Raw genomic sequence first — 15,577 nt, 5'->3', positions numbered from 1 at the left:
CATTGACCTAGTAATAGTACACAACACACTGCCATCGCATGTTGTTCCTACATATGAGGTTTGATGGTCCTGTATGCATATGTATGCAAGATATGGTCCAGACTAGGATTTACTGTTATGTGCAGTAGACCATGAAAAGTAGGTCACAGTGACCTAGTCATAGTATGTGACACACTGCCATCCCAAGTTGTTCCTACATATGAGGTTTGATGGTCCTGTATGCATCTGTATATATGCAAAATATGGTCCGGACAAGAAAAAGTTAACAGACGGACATATGGACAACATCATACCATAATATAACCCATTATAGATTGCCGTATAAAAATGGCTAAGTTTGCACCAAATTTAGAAAATGTCGTTTTATATGTTCATGAACTCTACACCTTGGAGATTAATTTCAGCCATAGTAACAATTAAATGTTATACTTCCAGCCCTGGTACACTTCACTTTGTGGCGCTCTGCTGCAAGACTAATCTTAGGAATACCAATGAAACAGACGTTGAAAAACTAAACAAATTTAATGTTAAAATAAAATAAAAAATAGTTTTTGTATGGTAAATTATACCCTGAACTAGTACTTTGTCAATTTTTAATAAATAGCCCGTTCATTTACAGAATAAGTTGACAAAACTACATGTATGACATACAATCTGCAACAGCTGTTGTACAACACAATCGTATTTACCTGAATCTACAAGTTTAAAAACATGTATGTATAATGTTCAACAATTTAAGGATATTAATCAGAAAGCATCACTTGCCTCTTCCGAAAGGAACTCTATATCTGCTTCGTAGTCAAGGTTGTCAGTATTTGCTGAAACTTTGACGACAACGGCCGTGCAGGCACGCATCGCAGAAGTAGGCAACAGGGATGATTGATCAAACAGAGCATTTAACATTGACGACTTTCCTACGCCGCTTTCACCAACCACTGCTATTGTAATTTGGGGTGGATCGTCTAGCTGTTTCTTGATCTTCTGCAGCCTTTTCCTGAATAAGTATTATTATTCTTAACATTTTGATAACCATATTGTTTATCTTTTAAAAAAGAAAAGAAACAAAATACAGTAGAATCTCACTGGCTCAAAACGCCCAACGGTCGAACCTACCGGTATTCTCGAACCAAGAACAAAGTCCCGATTTCTCTCTCTATTAAAGGGATATACCCTAGTTTTTAAACACTAGGGCATATTGTTTACTATTAGAGCCGTTTTTGATAACCAGAATCATACTTTACTTAGATTTTATTCTTTAGATTATCCATTTCCGGACATTCGAAGTGTTTTTTGTCATCCTTGTGTTTTTAATATCACAAAATGCATTTATCATATTTTTTTAAATGCATGTGCGTCTGAGAGGTAACAGTTATGGAGTCGAGTTTTAGTCTATTTTAGAGGATATTTCACCATTTCAAAGTCACAGACTCATGTTTCACTCAATTGTAACTTTATCCAAATGTGTTACAGGTTTATAGATTAACTAAACTTAGTGTTAATTTTCATGGGCTGAAACTAGGGTTTGTCCCTTTAAACCCTTACTGATTACCGGTAGTTGAATACCCCTGGGGTCGAACAGAAGCTTTCTCTCAAACCAGCTAGTTTATTGGTCGAACTGTAAAATTAAACATATTTAGCTCGAACGGCTAATGGGCCGTCCATAATTTTCAACATTTTCACGAGCGTACAAACCGTACGCAGGGGGGAGGGGGTTAAGGGGCCAGCGTACACTTTTCTTGAAAATGAAAAATGTCGATCAACATTTGTGGAACGAATTAATTATACATGTGTATGCTGGCTTATCGTGTTGTTTATTTAGCACCTGTCGGTATAATTATCGTTCAAGTACAGACAATTGTAATGCGGTAATCGTTAGATGTCAATATGTTGTCAATATGTTGCAAAAGATTCTATAGCAGCATAATAAAGAATGACTTTTTAAATTAATAAATATTTATAAATACAGACTACCAGTGTGTTTGTTATTTCTTTATTTAACGGTGATAAATAATTGTTACAAATATGTATCTCATCTGACATTTGACTGCGACTTCGGACCATCTTGCCCAAGCCGGTTTTACGAAAATATTTGAGGTTGTCCGATTGATTTTTGTGTTACAGAAGCACCCTACAATGCCCGAATGCATGGTTAGAACTACCGGATGGGTTGAACAGACTTTGATGCAAAGACAGTGTTAAAGCCAATGAGATTCTACTGTATGTAACATTTTATGATTATACATCATTACATCATATAAGAACATGTCCCCTACCTGGCCCAGCACATTTTCGCATCTACTAAGTTCAAGGGCCATAACAGAACATGATAAAGCTATACACAAAATTTCAGCTTATTGTCTCAAGGCATTGCGGGAAAAAAATGTCTGGAAACTAATTTTCGTATCTCCCAAGTTCAAGGGTCATAACCATAAAATGGGTAAATCGCCATGAAAGTTAAACTTGATCTGTAACAGTACTTGAGAAAGCTTTTTACAAAATTTCACTTCAATATCTTGAGGCATGTGCAAAAGACATCTGGAAAACTACATGTATAAGTGGGACAGACAGAAGGATGGAGATGAAATCCATAATACCCTCCGGTTGGACCAGTATAAGAACTAAAATAATGTTATAACTTATATTATCAGAGATTTACCAGACGCACAAAACTTGTGTATAAGATGCACTAAAACTTAACTCGACCCGCAAAAAATATACTGCATCCCATGGGACGCATAAAATATCTGACATTTTTAGTAACCCTGTCCACTATCAAAAACCAATCATTCTATGTATTTCTTTTCTATCTATAAACTGCATATTCAAATGGGGATTCCCGATATCGAAAACAAAATGTTTTAATCTTTGGAAACACTGCGTCTTTATCCTTTGCTGTGTCTAATCGGGTAAAGTTGGTAATTTCTGGAAAGAGATCACGGATTTGCGATCATTCAGAACTTCTTGTCAACAGGCTGAACACAATCAGAAATTCCCGGACGAAGAAAACAAATTGGTTAAATGTTCTGATTGCATTGACAAACAAGTAGCAAAATTCATAAACAATGTGTGGTATTGTGAGTGTCATTTAGCTTGCAGGAAATGTTTCAATTAATAACTGACTGCAATTATTTTTTGGTTCATGCAAGTATGAACCGAAAAAATTATGTGCACACTGTATGACTCCACGTAGAGGGTCATACAAAAGTGTGCACATCGTTTTTTCAGTTCATACTTGCATGAACCCAAAAATAATTGCGGTCAAATCTTATAATTAAATTTATATGCATACTTTAACAATACATAACTGAATTTATTTTGTTTAGCTTTAAATATGCCTGTAGTAATAATAGTAGTATTGCTTGTGTAAACTTCATCAATACTTATGTCGCATAAGAATGCAAATGTTTATTCACTATTATTTGAATCAGGTGATTTTTTGTAATTTTGATAAGCCACGCCATTTCATCTAGCTGCTGTGCATTTTTACAGATCATTTTGTTATATTGGAAGGAATTGTCCTATTCGTGTTTAATTTATATTTTATGAAAGTGAATGAATGGAACGTGTCTAACATTTATGCTTTCGGTGGAACCGTTTAGTTTTCGCCAACAGCTGTAGAACATCACTTACAAGTAAGTTACAGGCGTGAAGTTTCCTACATGATTTCTTCGGCCACCGACCAAGTCTCATATCATGATTAGCGAAGATTTTTTTTTTTTTTTTTTTTTTTAAATCAATGCGTGTCTACTCTGCTATAACATTTTCCATCAATTTATCGTATACATTTTTTTTTATTGCTTTTGTAGCTTTCACATGTAGTTTCTTCAAAATATGTAAATATGGTTGCCTGAATAATTCGGTTTGTTGCACAAAAGTAGTGCGAGTCAGTGGGGGGGGGGGGGGGGGGGGCGGGCTTAAATGTTTTCAGTTCATTGAGATATGAATGAAAAAAGTAAGCACCTATGGATCAATCAGATTGCCGTAAAGTGTATAGATGAAAAGAAAATTTTATTATATAATCTTTTGAAATCTTAATCCCAAAGACAACACTTCCATAGCCTCAATTAAGGATGACAGCAATCACCAAGTAATAAACAAACAAAACATATGTAATCACTTTAATCATTATTTTATCAATGTAATTGAACAGGCAAAATCAACCATTACACCTTCCAATAACAACACCTTTAAACAATTATCAGATTTTGTTGATAGTAAAATACCAAGTACTGTCAAGTTCACCATTCCACTTGTCTCAAGTGCATTTGTATTTGAACAACTGCAGAACTGTGATGTAAAGAAATCAATGGGATTGGATGACATAGGATCACACTTTGTTAAATTGGCTGCAGCTGTATAATTATAACCCCATCACTTGTAACCATCATCAACAGCATAACATCAGAGATATTTCCTGAGCAATGGAAACATGCAAAAATAACTCCATTATTTAAAACTGGGGATAGATAAAAGTGTGAAAACTGTAGAACAATTTCTATATTGCCAATAATGTCTAAAATAATGGAAAAACATATGCATAAAGCATTGTCTGAATTCTTTGAAGAATACAAACTCCCTTATGAATACCAATCTGGATTTAGAACCAAACATTCCTGTGAAACAGCTTTACTCAGAATTGTTAATAACTGGCAAAAGTCAGTAGATGATGGTAAATTTGTCTCAGCTACATTCATTGATTTTAAAAAAGCATTTGACATGACAGATCATGATATACATAAAGAAACTAAGCATCTATCACTTTGATTCAAAATCTCTAAAATGGTTTGAATCATATCTCTCAGGAAGAAAACAAACTGTTGTTCTTGGCAAAGCCCAATCTGATCCTCTTAATCTCTCATATGGCATCCCACAGGGATCAGTACTTGGCCCCACTTTGCATTATATATCAATGAGCTGCCACTCTATGCAAAGCATTGTGTCATGGATCTGTTTGCTGATGATGTAAGCTCCACATCTGTAGCTGATGACATATCTCTGTTAGAAAAACATGTCCAGTTAGATTTGAATGAGGCGAGTCTATAGTGCAACCATAATAAGATGTCACTTAACCTTAAATAAAACTAAAATCATGCTTATTGTTTCTTCTAAAAAACTGACCTCGATTGCAGAAACCACAACAGTATTGACTATATGTTGATCACATACCAGCTAGTGCAATGTTCCACTTCTGACAAACTTCTTGGTGTACACATGGACCCAACACTGACATGGGCTAACCACATAAATGCTATTATTAAAAAATATTCTTATTTATTATACATTTTTCGACAAAACAGAAAATACCTTGACCAAAAGACCAGATTAATATTCTACAGCTCTTACATATTACCTCACTTAGACTATTGCTCCTAGTGATGTCATTAAAAACAATAATAGCAGGTGAAAATCAAATTATAGGCGGCCATTAATCAACAAAAAGTTGACAAGCATTGTTTATTGGAAGTTCGATATACCTGGCAACAATTGATTCGATAGCCGGCGAAAAATCGCCAGGTGCTGGCTATTAATGACATCCCTGGCTCCACAATTTGGGGAACCTGTTCAAAACATTCTATAGGAAAAACTTCAAAAAATCCAAAATCAAGCTGCAAGACTTATTACTAAAAAAAGCAAAGAAACGTCCACTGCAGAAATAATCAGCTCTCTCAAATGGCTTAAAATCAAAGAGAGAATTGACTTTAGACCTGCCAGTTTGTCTACAAAGCCCTCAACAAACTAACTCCATCATATCTAGAAACAATGTTTCAAACAACTTCAGAAATCCACTCCTTAAATTTGAGGTCAACTCAACATAGTCATCTTCATGAATTAAAACCAAGCACAGAATTTTATCGCCATAGTTTTTTATGCAGGGGAGCTAAACTGTGGAACACACTACCTTCAAAGATAAAACATTCTCAATCCCACGCCTCATTCAAATCCAGTTATTTTAAGCACTATTCAAATAATAATCAATTTTAAGATATACCTTTGTTGTTGATTTTGATGGGTTTGTTAAAATAATTATGATGTATTGTGTTATCACTGACTCAAGTTTCTTAACAAATTGATTTAAATATTATTTAAATATTCATAATATGTGCTATTGTTCCTCATGCTATACATATTACATGTATGCTAGTTGATGTTTCTTTGAATGTATGTATAATATCATGTATAGATTAGAGAGGGCCTCATGGGAGACCAGTCACCTTGTACTGAATGGGCCAGTTTTTCGTGCCGGGTTTATCAGAGGGTTATGGAAACCCCAGGTTAACCTCAGGTTAACCCATGGGTTATTTAGATTGCACATTTCACGTGCCCGGGTTTCAATACCACCAGGCTAACACCAGGTTACAATTGCACTGCGCGATAAACCTGCTATCGAGCTGGTTTTTCTCTGGGTTGTCTGCTTGAGATGGAACAATTTTGCCACGGTAATAGTTTTTCACGCCAATATCGGCCGGGTATGCGGCGTGAACGTATTTTCAGGGACCGTTTGGAACCATTAGAGATTTATGATGATGTTGAATGTCTAAAACGGTATCGGTTAACGCGACCAACGGCTTTACATTTAATTGATCTCTAAGTGCAGGGCCGTAGCTAGGATTTTTTTTTTTTTAATTTTGGGGGGGGGGGGGGGGCGCAACTGAGTATTTATAGTCTAAAACTCTTCAAACAGTTAAGAAGAGAATTTTCTTTAAGTTTCTATAATGCTTTCCGGATTCGCCCCCCCCCGCTAGCTACGGCCCTGAAGTGGACATCTGAAATAATACAATACGATATTAATTAATACTTATTATAATAGTTTAACATATGGTAAATCTGCAGACTCCTCTGTATGTAGGGTGCTGTCATCATCAAATGGATTCACCATTTCCACAAATTCACTAGGAATCATGCCTTGAATTGTATAGCTCATGTCGTCAGTGTCAGCCATAGGTGATCCACCACCAGTCCCTTTCTGATGTTTCTTCAGCTGGGATACATCTTTTTTGGCTTTGCACTTCAAACGATTCCAAAGTTCTTTCAGTTGTCCCAGGTCTCGTTTTACGGAAGACTGACTATTGAATTTTTCATGCCATACATTTTGTTTCACTAAATGTGTTTTCATATCACTTTTTTTACTTTCAATTAGTTTAATATTTGCATTAATCAGATCTATCAATAGACATTTGTCATCTTCACTGAAGTTTTCTTTTTTTTTACCTCTAGTTTCAGCCATTATGAAGATGTAACATGCATGTAGTGGATACGATGGTTTATATACCTTCCAAGCGAAGAAACCAGGGCTCACAACATAGTGGAGCCGCGGGGGCCACCCCTTTCCATGGTTCTTGTATTAGGAAGGTTGGAAATGTCGTATTTGGACACCTGAACATTAAAAATAATTATGTGGGGGTGGGGGTTGGTGGGTGACATGTCCATGAAATTCTTAACAATTTCGGCCCTTTGGGGAAATATAATTTTCACCACCACCCCGGGCAATTGCACTGACAGTGACCCCCACTTTCAAATCCACTCTGCGAACTCTTCAGATAACCCATGGTTTTCGTAACACGTCTATAACCCAAGCATGTGAAAAGCCGCCAGTCCACGGCTACAGGCTAAGGTTTTTGGCGTGTTACATAGCCCCAGGTTAACCTAAGGTTATACGATAACCTGGTGGAAACTGGCCCAATGTGTTTACCCTCTGAAAATAAAGAATTTTATTATTATTATTATTATTATACAGATCAAAATTAAATGTTGATTTTGAAAGAATACACAATGAATACAGACACTGATTTCCCGAAAACGATCATTATTTTCTAGAGGGGTGTGTATGTATTGAAGAAAAAAAATGCCATGCGGACATATCCATGAATAAACAGGTTGACGTACAGAAGTTTTTTGGTGGCAACTTTACAAAAAAGTCATCTATATGTATGAATGTATGATTTTATAAAATTTAATAGTTTAAAAAAACGTTTGATTGGGGGGTGGCATGACCCGGTGTCCCCACCCTCTACGCAACTGATCAGCGCTTTCCCCAAATCGAAAAAAACAACAAATAAAATAAAATCATTTTATTCATAAGTACATAAACAGCACCTTAAAATTATATGGAAAATGGGGGAAGTCTACAAGCTTTAAATAATTTTTAAAAATTGTCGAGTGTATGATTTAGCATTACAGGGGGAGGGAAGGTGTCTAATTTTGACACAAATATTTGAACAGACCCTTAGGCTGTATCCATTTTCCTTCTTGGATTTGTAATTTTTTTTTATTAAAGTATAAAATTAAAGTTTGTTTTGTTTAATGACACCACTAGAGCACAATGATTTATTAATCATCGGCTATTGGATGTCAAACATTTGGTAATTGTGAGTCTCAAGAAAGGAAACCTGCTACATTTTTTTATTAGTACCAAGGGATTTTTTATGCATCATCCCAGACAGGATAGCACATACCACGGCCTTTGATATACCAGTCATGGTACATTGGCTAGGACAAAAAATAGCCCAATGGACAAATATCGTAAATCATGACACACTAAGAGAACTTTACGATACCTTCGAAAATCTGTCGTATCTTAAATCTACGACATTCGTATTTTGCTCTTAACTAGCTACGATACGTCGTAGGTAAGATGGCTTTGAAAATACGGGCCCTGGAGTCTAAAAGTACACATTCAATCAATTAAAATTCTTCAATTAAAAAAAAAAGAAGAAGATAAAATTGAAGATGAACAATCCAATAAGTTGAGAACGTACTATATAAAGCAGCTGAAAACTTTATTTTATGGCCAAAATGAGACATAGCTGCAGACGTTTTTACAGATTTAATGGACCTACAAATTCAAAATGGTGTTAAAATTGAAAGCTACAGGTATTACAAACGTCCACAAGTTATTATGGAATTTGAAAAATGCATTGAGGATGTTATTGAAAAAGACCTGATAGAAAAAATTAAATGCCAGTGACTACATTGGAATAATGCTAGACGAAATTTGTGACATAGCTGTTGAGAAAAAATTAGCAGTATATGTCCGTTATCTCGATACGGGTGAAGTTTGTGTGGCCTTTCTTGGTAATGAAAAATAACTGATGGCACTGCAGCAGGCATAGAAGAGGCATTGGTGCACTTTCTCAAACGCAAAAATATTTGTGATGACAAGTCAGGTAAAGTGTTTGGTCTAGGAACCGACAGTGCATCGGTCATGACTGGCAGGTTAAATGGTTTGAGTACAAAGCTAAAGAAAAGGAACAAGCATCTAGTGCAAGTGCATTGTGTTGCACATAGGTCAAACCTATATAATATATATAGCAGTATCACAAGCTTGTAAAGAGGTTGATTATTGTAAAAACTATCATAGTACGATTCATAGTTTATACAAATATTACTCTGATTCTTCTGTTAGGTATGACAAACTTAGAGAGCTACAAACCATTCTACATGGCAAATCAAAACAAATAATGGAGCCATCGTCTGTCTGATGGTTATCTGTTGAAGCAGCAGTAAAAATGATAATGTCCAGTTACTGCCCCATAATACTATCCCTAGAAGGTGACAAAAACTCCAAAGCTATTGGGTTACATAAACCAGTACTCAATTTTTACGGTCGTCCGGTCATCTGTGACGACCTAATATTCAGTCGGGCAACTTAATTCTATCATACTATTTGCCCGTTGGACAACTGACTTTTTTTTCACACCAAAAGGCGAGTTATGTTGCATAATAATGTGCAGTTTCCTTCCCCACAATCGCTTTTAAACTTGTTATCTAAACTTAAAGTGTCAGTCAATCAGTCAAAATCACGTGGGATTGTTTGCCACACGGAACACCTCGGCCGATTCTGTGAGACATCGGGGAAAATCGTAATCGGCTGAAGTATTCCGAATAGTAAACATTCCAGTGTATTCGATTGGAAAATAGCTATGTGTCGCCAAATCACAAAATTCTTAAGCAATTAGGCCATATGTATACATGTGTGTAACTGCAAACATTTATAAAAACATTATTAAAAAGTAATGTATTTTATTGTCAGATAGTAGGCCTACATATTGCATTTTACATTAACAACATATTAATTCCAAACCTGTTGGTTGCTGTTTTATTGGAATATAAATATAACTCTAATTTCAAAACACAGATGAAATCAGGGCAACCAAATTTTTGGAGGGGCAACCTCAATGTGAACCCATACTTGCCATCTGGACAAGCGACCAAAATCCTTAAAATTGAGCGCTGTAAATGTATAGCCAACAGCCTTTTCCTGTCACTTACAGCATTACTGATTGATATTCTAACAGAAAGATTATGTAAATTTGTCTCATATTAGACATAATGTTTGTTGTAGGCTACATAAGAGACCCCGAGTGCTATGAATAATAGTTTAGCGAAAGTGGATGAAGTGTTGACCATTCTGGGTGTAACGATAGCTGGGCAAAAATCAAAGTACAAAGATGTAGACATCACTGACAATGAATCCCTCAGACAGAGATTCTGCAAAATCAGGAACATGTACATTGACAAAATTACTAACAATTTGGCCGATAGGTTTCCAACCGACATTCTAAACTTCTTTGAGTGTTTTGATGTTGTTTTCAGCCCCTTCAGATACCCTGGTGCAGCAAGTCTAGTCCATTATGGCACAGAGCAGCTGTCAACATTATGCAGTTTGTATGCTGATCTTGTGAACATGGACAGGGTTACTGCACATTTCCTGCTGTTCAAACATTTAGCAAAATCTTACAGGTCTCTCACATTTGAAAACTTCTTAAAGTTTTTAATCAGTGATTTCCACAATCAGTATCCAGACTTCACACTTCTTGCCAAAGTAGCATTGATCTTACCAGGGCTCGTGCTGTCAGTAGCCAAATTAGCCATTGGCTAATTAAAAAAAAAAAAGGCTAATAAAATTTGCAAGTGGCTAAAATTTTGGCTAACGGTTACATAATCTATCCGACACCTCAAACATAATAATAATACCAAATATTCAATTAGCGTAATAGCGATCTCGCGCCTGGTAAAAAAAAAATGGTGTCATGCAGAATTCAGCGTAGGCCTTATAATGTTTGCTTATTTTAATAATCAGTTATTAATTTTAACGGCATGCATTCAACATGTATGACAGCAATGTCTGGAAGATCTGTAACTTGTTATTTTTACTTTGTAAAATCTTTGAACCAAAGTAATAAAAACAGCCCGACAAATCGTGTCAATTTTAATACACATGCCAGTTCAGAATGAATGAATGAATGAATGAATGTTTAACGACACCCCAGCACGAAAAATACATCGGCTATTGGGTGTCAAACTATGGTAATGCAAATAAATAAAGTGATGATCAACATCAATATAAAAATTCAAGACTTAAACAAAAACAGTGTAAAGAACTGTACAAAAACACAAATATCACAGAATTTTACGGATACTGAATTTCACTCAAAACTTCAATTTTGTGCTGTATTGGCCATTCTCAAAGAGAATGTTACACCCCTGCACCACGGTGAGGTTACAGCACACGCAGGGGCATGCCAGTTCAGGGTCGAAAGACATGTAGGGCCATCTCAAGGGCCATGTTCAGCCAGACCGAGGGAAAACAAAACGTTCGCTAGACAGGTTTGTGTGCTTCACGTTAAACCAAATGGATATGACAAACACCAATCACATAGTTCGCGAACATTAGGAAGAACGTTCTTTGGCTGAACGGAGGACAGCTCTCGGTGCGAATATATGTCACGCTTCAGAATCAGCCGACACCCGCGTGTCAAGAGACATCGATCGTTGCAGACATTAAATAATATGATTACGCAAAAGTAAATCTTGATGTAAATTTGTAGAAAAACAATAGTTGTTCGCATCAATGAATACTTAACTGCAGTTTTTGTTTATTCCTTTGTCTTTGTTAATTTCGTACCCATGGTCGAGAGCACGCATGCAGATCGCTATCGCGGGAAATGAACATGCAGTATTTATACAAATTGCAGTTAAATGTACACTGAATAAAAGTAGTTTACAATAGTCATATTTGATAGATAATTTTAGCTATAAATTTGTAAGACTGTGAGGTGAAATTTAATAAGTTAGCTGGATTTTAAAAAGACCGTAAATTTTAATTTTATTAACGTTTTTTTTTTTTTTTTTTTTTTTATAAATAAATGGAGTATACTGTGTAGCCGAGGTATTTTGCAAGCAGAAATCACAACAAGCAGTTAACACAACACTGAAATCAACAGCAACAACATGGTACAAATTATGAAATTGTTTGGGGTGGGGAATTGATGGGTCACTTAAAAAAAAGAAAAAAAAGAAACAAAACAATTCAAATGAACTATTTAAAGAAATAATGAGCTCTATATAAAAAAAAACCTCTCAAATTTTTATTTGGGAAAAAAGGAAGAAAGAATAAACAACTACCCTCAATAAACATCCACCCACCTCCATATTTCTGTATGTTTGTTAATTTAATGTCATAGGCCTTAGAAGTGGGGGTGGGTGTATGGGGTACTGGCTTCAAACTCTGAAGATAATGCATAACCCCATCCCCACCACACCCCACTCCTGCTGAAAAATCGAAGTAATATATTAACTGCCCCTACCCCATTGAGGTTTTGTTATTCCTATTTATTCCAGTTTGTACACAATTAGCTGAAAAATATACATTTTCATATTCATATACAAATACTCTATACAGGTATTTTTGATCCAGGGTGAGCCCTGCTTAACTGTGTCTTCTGTGCCTTGCGAGAGAGGCTTTTCAGTCCAGAATTCAATAAAGGACAAAGTTCGAAACAGACTAAGCCCCGAAAGACTCAACAGGCTGATGTTTATTAAACTGGTGGATACCAAATGGTATAGAATAGTTGAACTTTGTCAAAGCAGCAAAAGCATTTAGTGCTATGAAAGACAGAGTTAACTTATTCACAGTAAAAACATTATGCTATGAAGCTGAAAGACACAAGTTCATTGATTTACAATAGAAGGTAGAAAAAACAAAAACACAGCTTGTTAAATTTTGTTTTCTTTAATGAAACATACATTATACACGTGATTTGTTGTCTGCAGCTCTCTGTCGTTTGTGTGGTTTTGGGATCCTTCGTTTTCAGGTTAATGGGACCCCCAAAAAAGAAAGAGGTGAGTCCAAGGAACCCCCATATCAGAAAAAGCAGGTAAATCCCTGGTTATATCAGTGGATATCATGTGAACACTTACCTGTAGACGACTCATACCCTTTGTGGTTGTATAAGTGGGACAGATGGACAGACAGACAGGCAGAAGGATGGAGATGAAATCTATAATCCCCTCTGGTTGGACCGGTATAGGGACTAATATAATGTTATATCAGTGGATATCACGTGAACACTTACCTGTAGATGACTCATATCCTTTGTGGTTGATGTGTATATGGTCATTGTTTCATGTAATTTGCAAAAAGTATGTTTTGTTTAACAACATCATTAGAGCACATTGATTAATTAATCATCGGCAACTGGATGTCAAACACTTGGTAATTCTGACTCGTAGTCAGAGGAAACCCGCTACATTTTTCCTAATGCAGCAAGGGATCTTTTATATGCATCATCCCACAGACAGGACAGCACATACCACTGCCTTTTATATACCAGTTGTGGTGCACTGGCTGGAATGAGAAATAGCCCAATGGGCCCACCAACGGGGACCGATCCCAAACTGACCGCACATCAAGCGAGTACTTTACCACTGGGCTACTTCCCACCCCTTGTAATTTGCAATGCATGAAAAATCTGACATCACTTATATCACATCAGGGCTCAGTTGTTCAAAACCTGAGTTAGCACTAATCCTGAGTTAATTTTAACCACTGATTAAAAAATGTGTTGTCCGAAAATTGGTTAGCGCTAACCATGAGTAAAATATACCCTAACCTGCAGATAACTGTCTACCTGCAGATAACTGTCTAACCAGTGATTATAACCATGGTGAATTTGATTCTGTTTAGATGCATTCCAGGGGCAACCAGGGCCATCAGCAACTGGTTTTGACTAGAACATACTCGTAGATATTTTAGCATTGTTTCTGTTTAATATTCTGACAATATCGCCCGAAAGCAGATATCTTTGAAAATGTTTCAAGCAAGAATACCACTGCAGCACCATCTACAAGAGGGGGACAACCCTCCCACACTCACCCACTCTGTCGCCCCAATGTCAAATTCCTTCCAACGCCCCTGATAACTATGTTGTATTTGACCATTTGCGGACGTTAATGTTTTACTGTTGGGAATAGAGTTTGACTAGTAATGTAAAGCGGAGACAGTAAACTGGATATTTGCGAATGTCACATGTGATGTGAGCGTCATTAAAGAAGCACTCTCAGAGTACTGCTAAAGCATTGCATGTCCCCTACAGCGACCAAGACCTTTTCGTAACTCATAATTAAGTTCAAGAACCATAACCATAAAATGGGTAAATAGCCATTAAAGTTAAATCTGGGCCCATGCTGATAAAACTGAGTCCAGACTCAATCTCTAATGACATCACACACATACAATTTGTATGGCGTTGCCATGATGTTCACGTCTTGGACTCTATTAGTCTCGAGTCTAGTTTTATAAGCACCATACCATATCTGGAATATTACATGATAAAGCTATATATACAAAATTTCAGCTCAGTATCTTGAGACATTGCAAAAAAAAGTCTGGAAAACAAATCTTCATGTGTCCTAAGTTCAAGGGCCATAACTCTGTAAAGCTATACTTTACAGCATTCTGAATAAAATGTCCAGAAAGGAAATTTTTGCATCTCCTAAGTTCAAGGGCCATAACTCTGTTAACAAGAGTACCAGTGAGGTAAATGATACACCCATCAGGATTTTTATGAAAAACCATATCAATAATAATAAATATGTTGCAGGTATAATTCAATTCTAATTATTTGAAATTTTGCAATGGGATGGATGAACAGTTTGTTTTGAACCAACCACTATCCCAAGTTGTTCCCACATGTGGTTTGATGGTCCTGTATGCAAGATATGGTCACAGTGACCTAGTGATAGAACATGACAAACCACCATCTGAGGTTTGATGGTCCTGTATGCAAGATATGGTCCAGACAAGGATTTATTGTTGGATTTATTGTTATGTGCAGTAGACCGTGAAAAGTAGGTGACAGTGACCTAGTAATAGTATGTGACACACTGCCATCCCAAGTTGTTCCTACATGTGAGGTTCGATGGTTGTGTATGCAAGATATGGTCTGGACAATGATTTACTGTTATGTGCAGTAGACCATAGTAATAGTACACGACACACGGCCATCCCAAGTTGTTCCTATATGTGAGGTTTCAGGGAACAATATTCTGTTCACGTGTCGGTTACGCAAAATCAAATTTACTTCAACTGCAAACCAGTAGACATTATATTGCAACAGTTGTAACTTGCAACCAGTTTAAACTAAATGTTTAGTATTGAATCGAGCCAAAAGTTTAAAAGAAATGTGCACAGACTGCTGGGGACGGCTAAAATATCTGCTGTACATGTAGACATAATATTGGATTGCCTATAATTTTACAAATGTTGAAAACAGTTTTAACATAAACAGGAATCCAA

The 15,577-nt window shown here is 36.3% G+C and overlaps 1 protein-coding gene across 3 annotated transcripts in view; it reads right to left on the bottom strand.

The window, feature by feature from the left end:
• The window catches only part of LOC121388573, a 168,686-nt gene that overhangs the window by 130,456 nt on the left and 22,653 nt on the right, over positions 1-15,577 (bottom strand). For all 3 annotated transcript variants that reach the window (XM_041519963.1, XM_041519962.1, XM_041519961.1), the window contains exon 5: positions 766-994. In XM_041519963.1, the coding sequence (XP_041375897.1) occupies positions 766-994 (229 nt within the window). The remainder of the gene's footprint in view (positions 1-765; positions 995-15,577) is intronic.

Source organism: Gigantopelta aegis, chromosome 14, assembly GCF_016097555.1.
Source record: "Gigantopelta aegis isolate Gae_Host chromosome 14, Gae_host_genome, whole genome shotgun sequence".
NCBI classification, from domain to species: Eukaryota; Metazoa; Mollusca; class Gastropoda; order Neomphalida; family Peltospiridae; genus Gigantopelta; species Gigantopelta aegis.
Note: the sequence above shows the minus strand (reverse complement) of the source record. Positions and strands in the feature narration are given on the sequence as shown.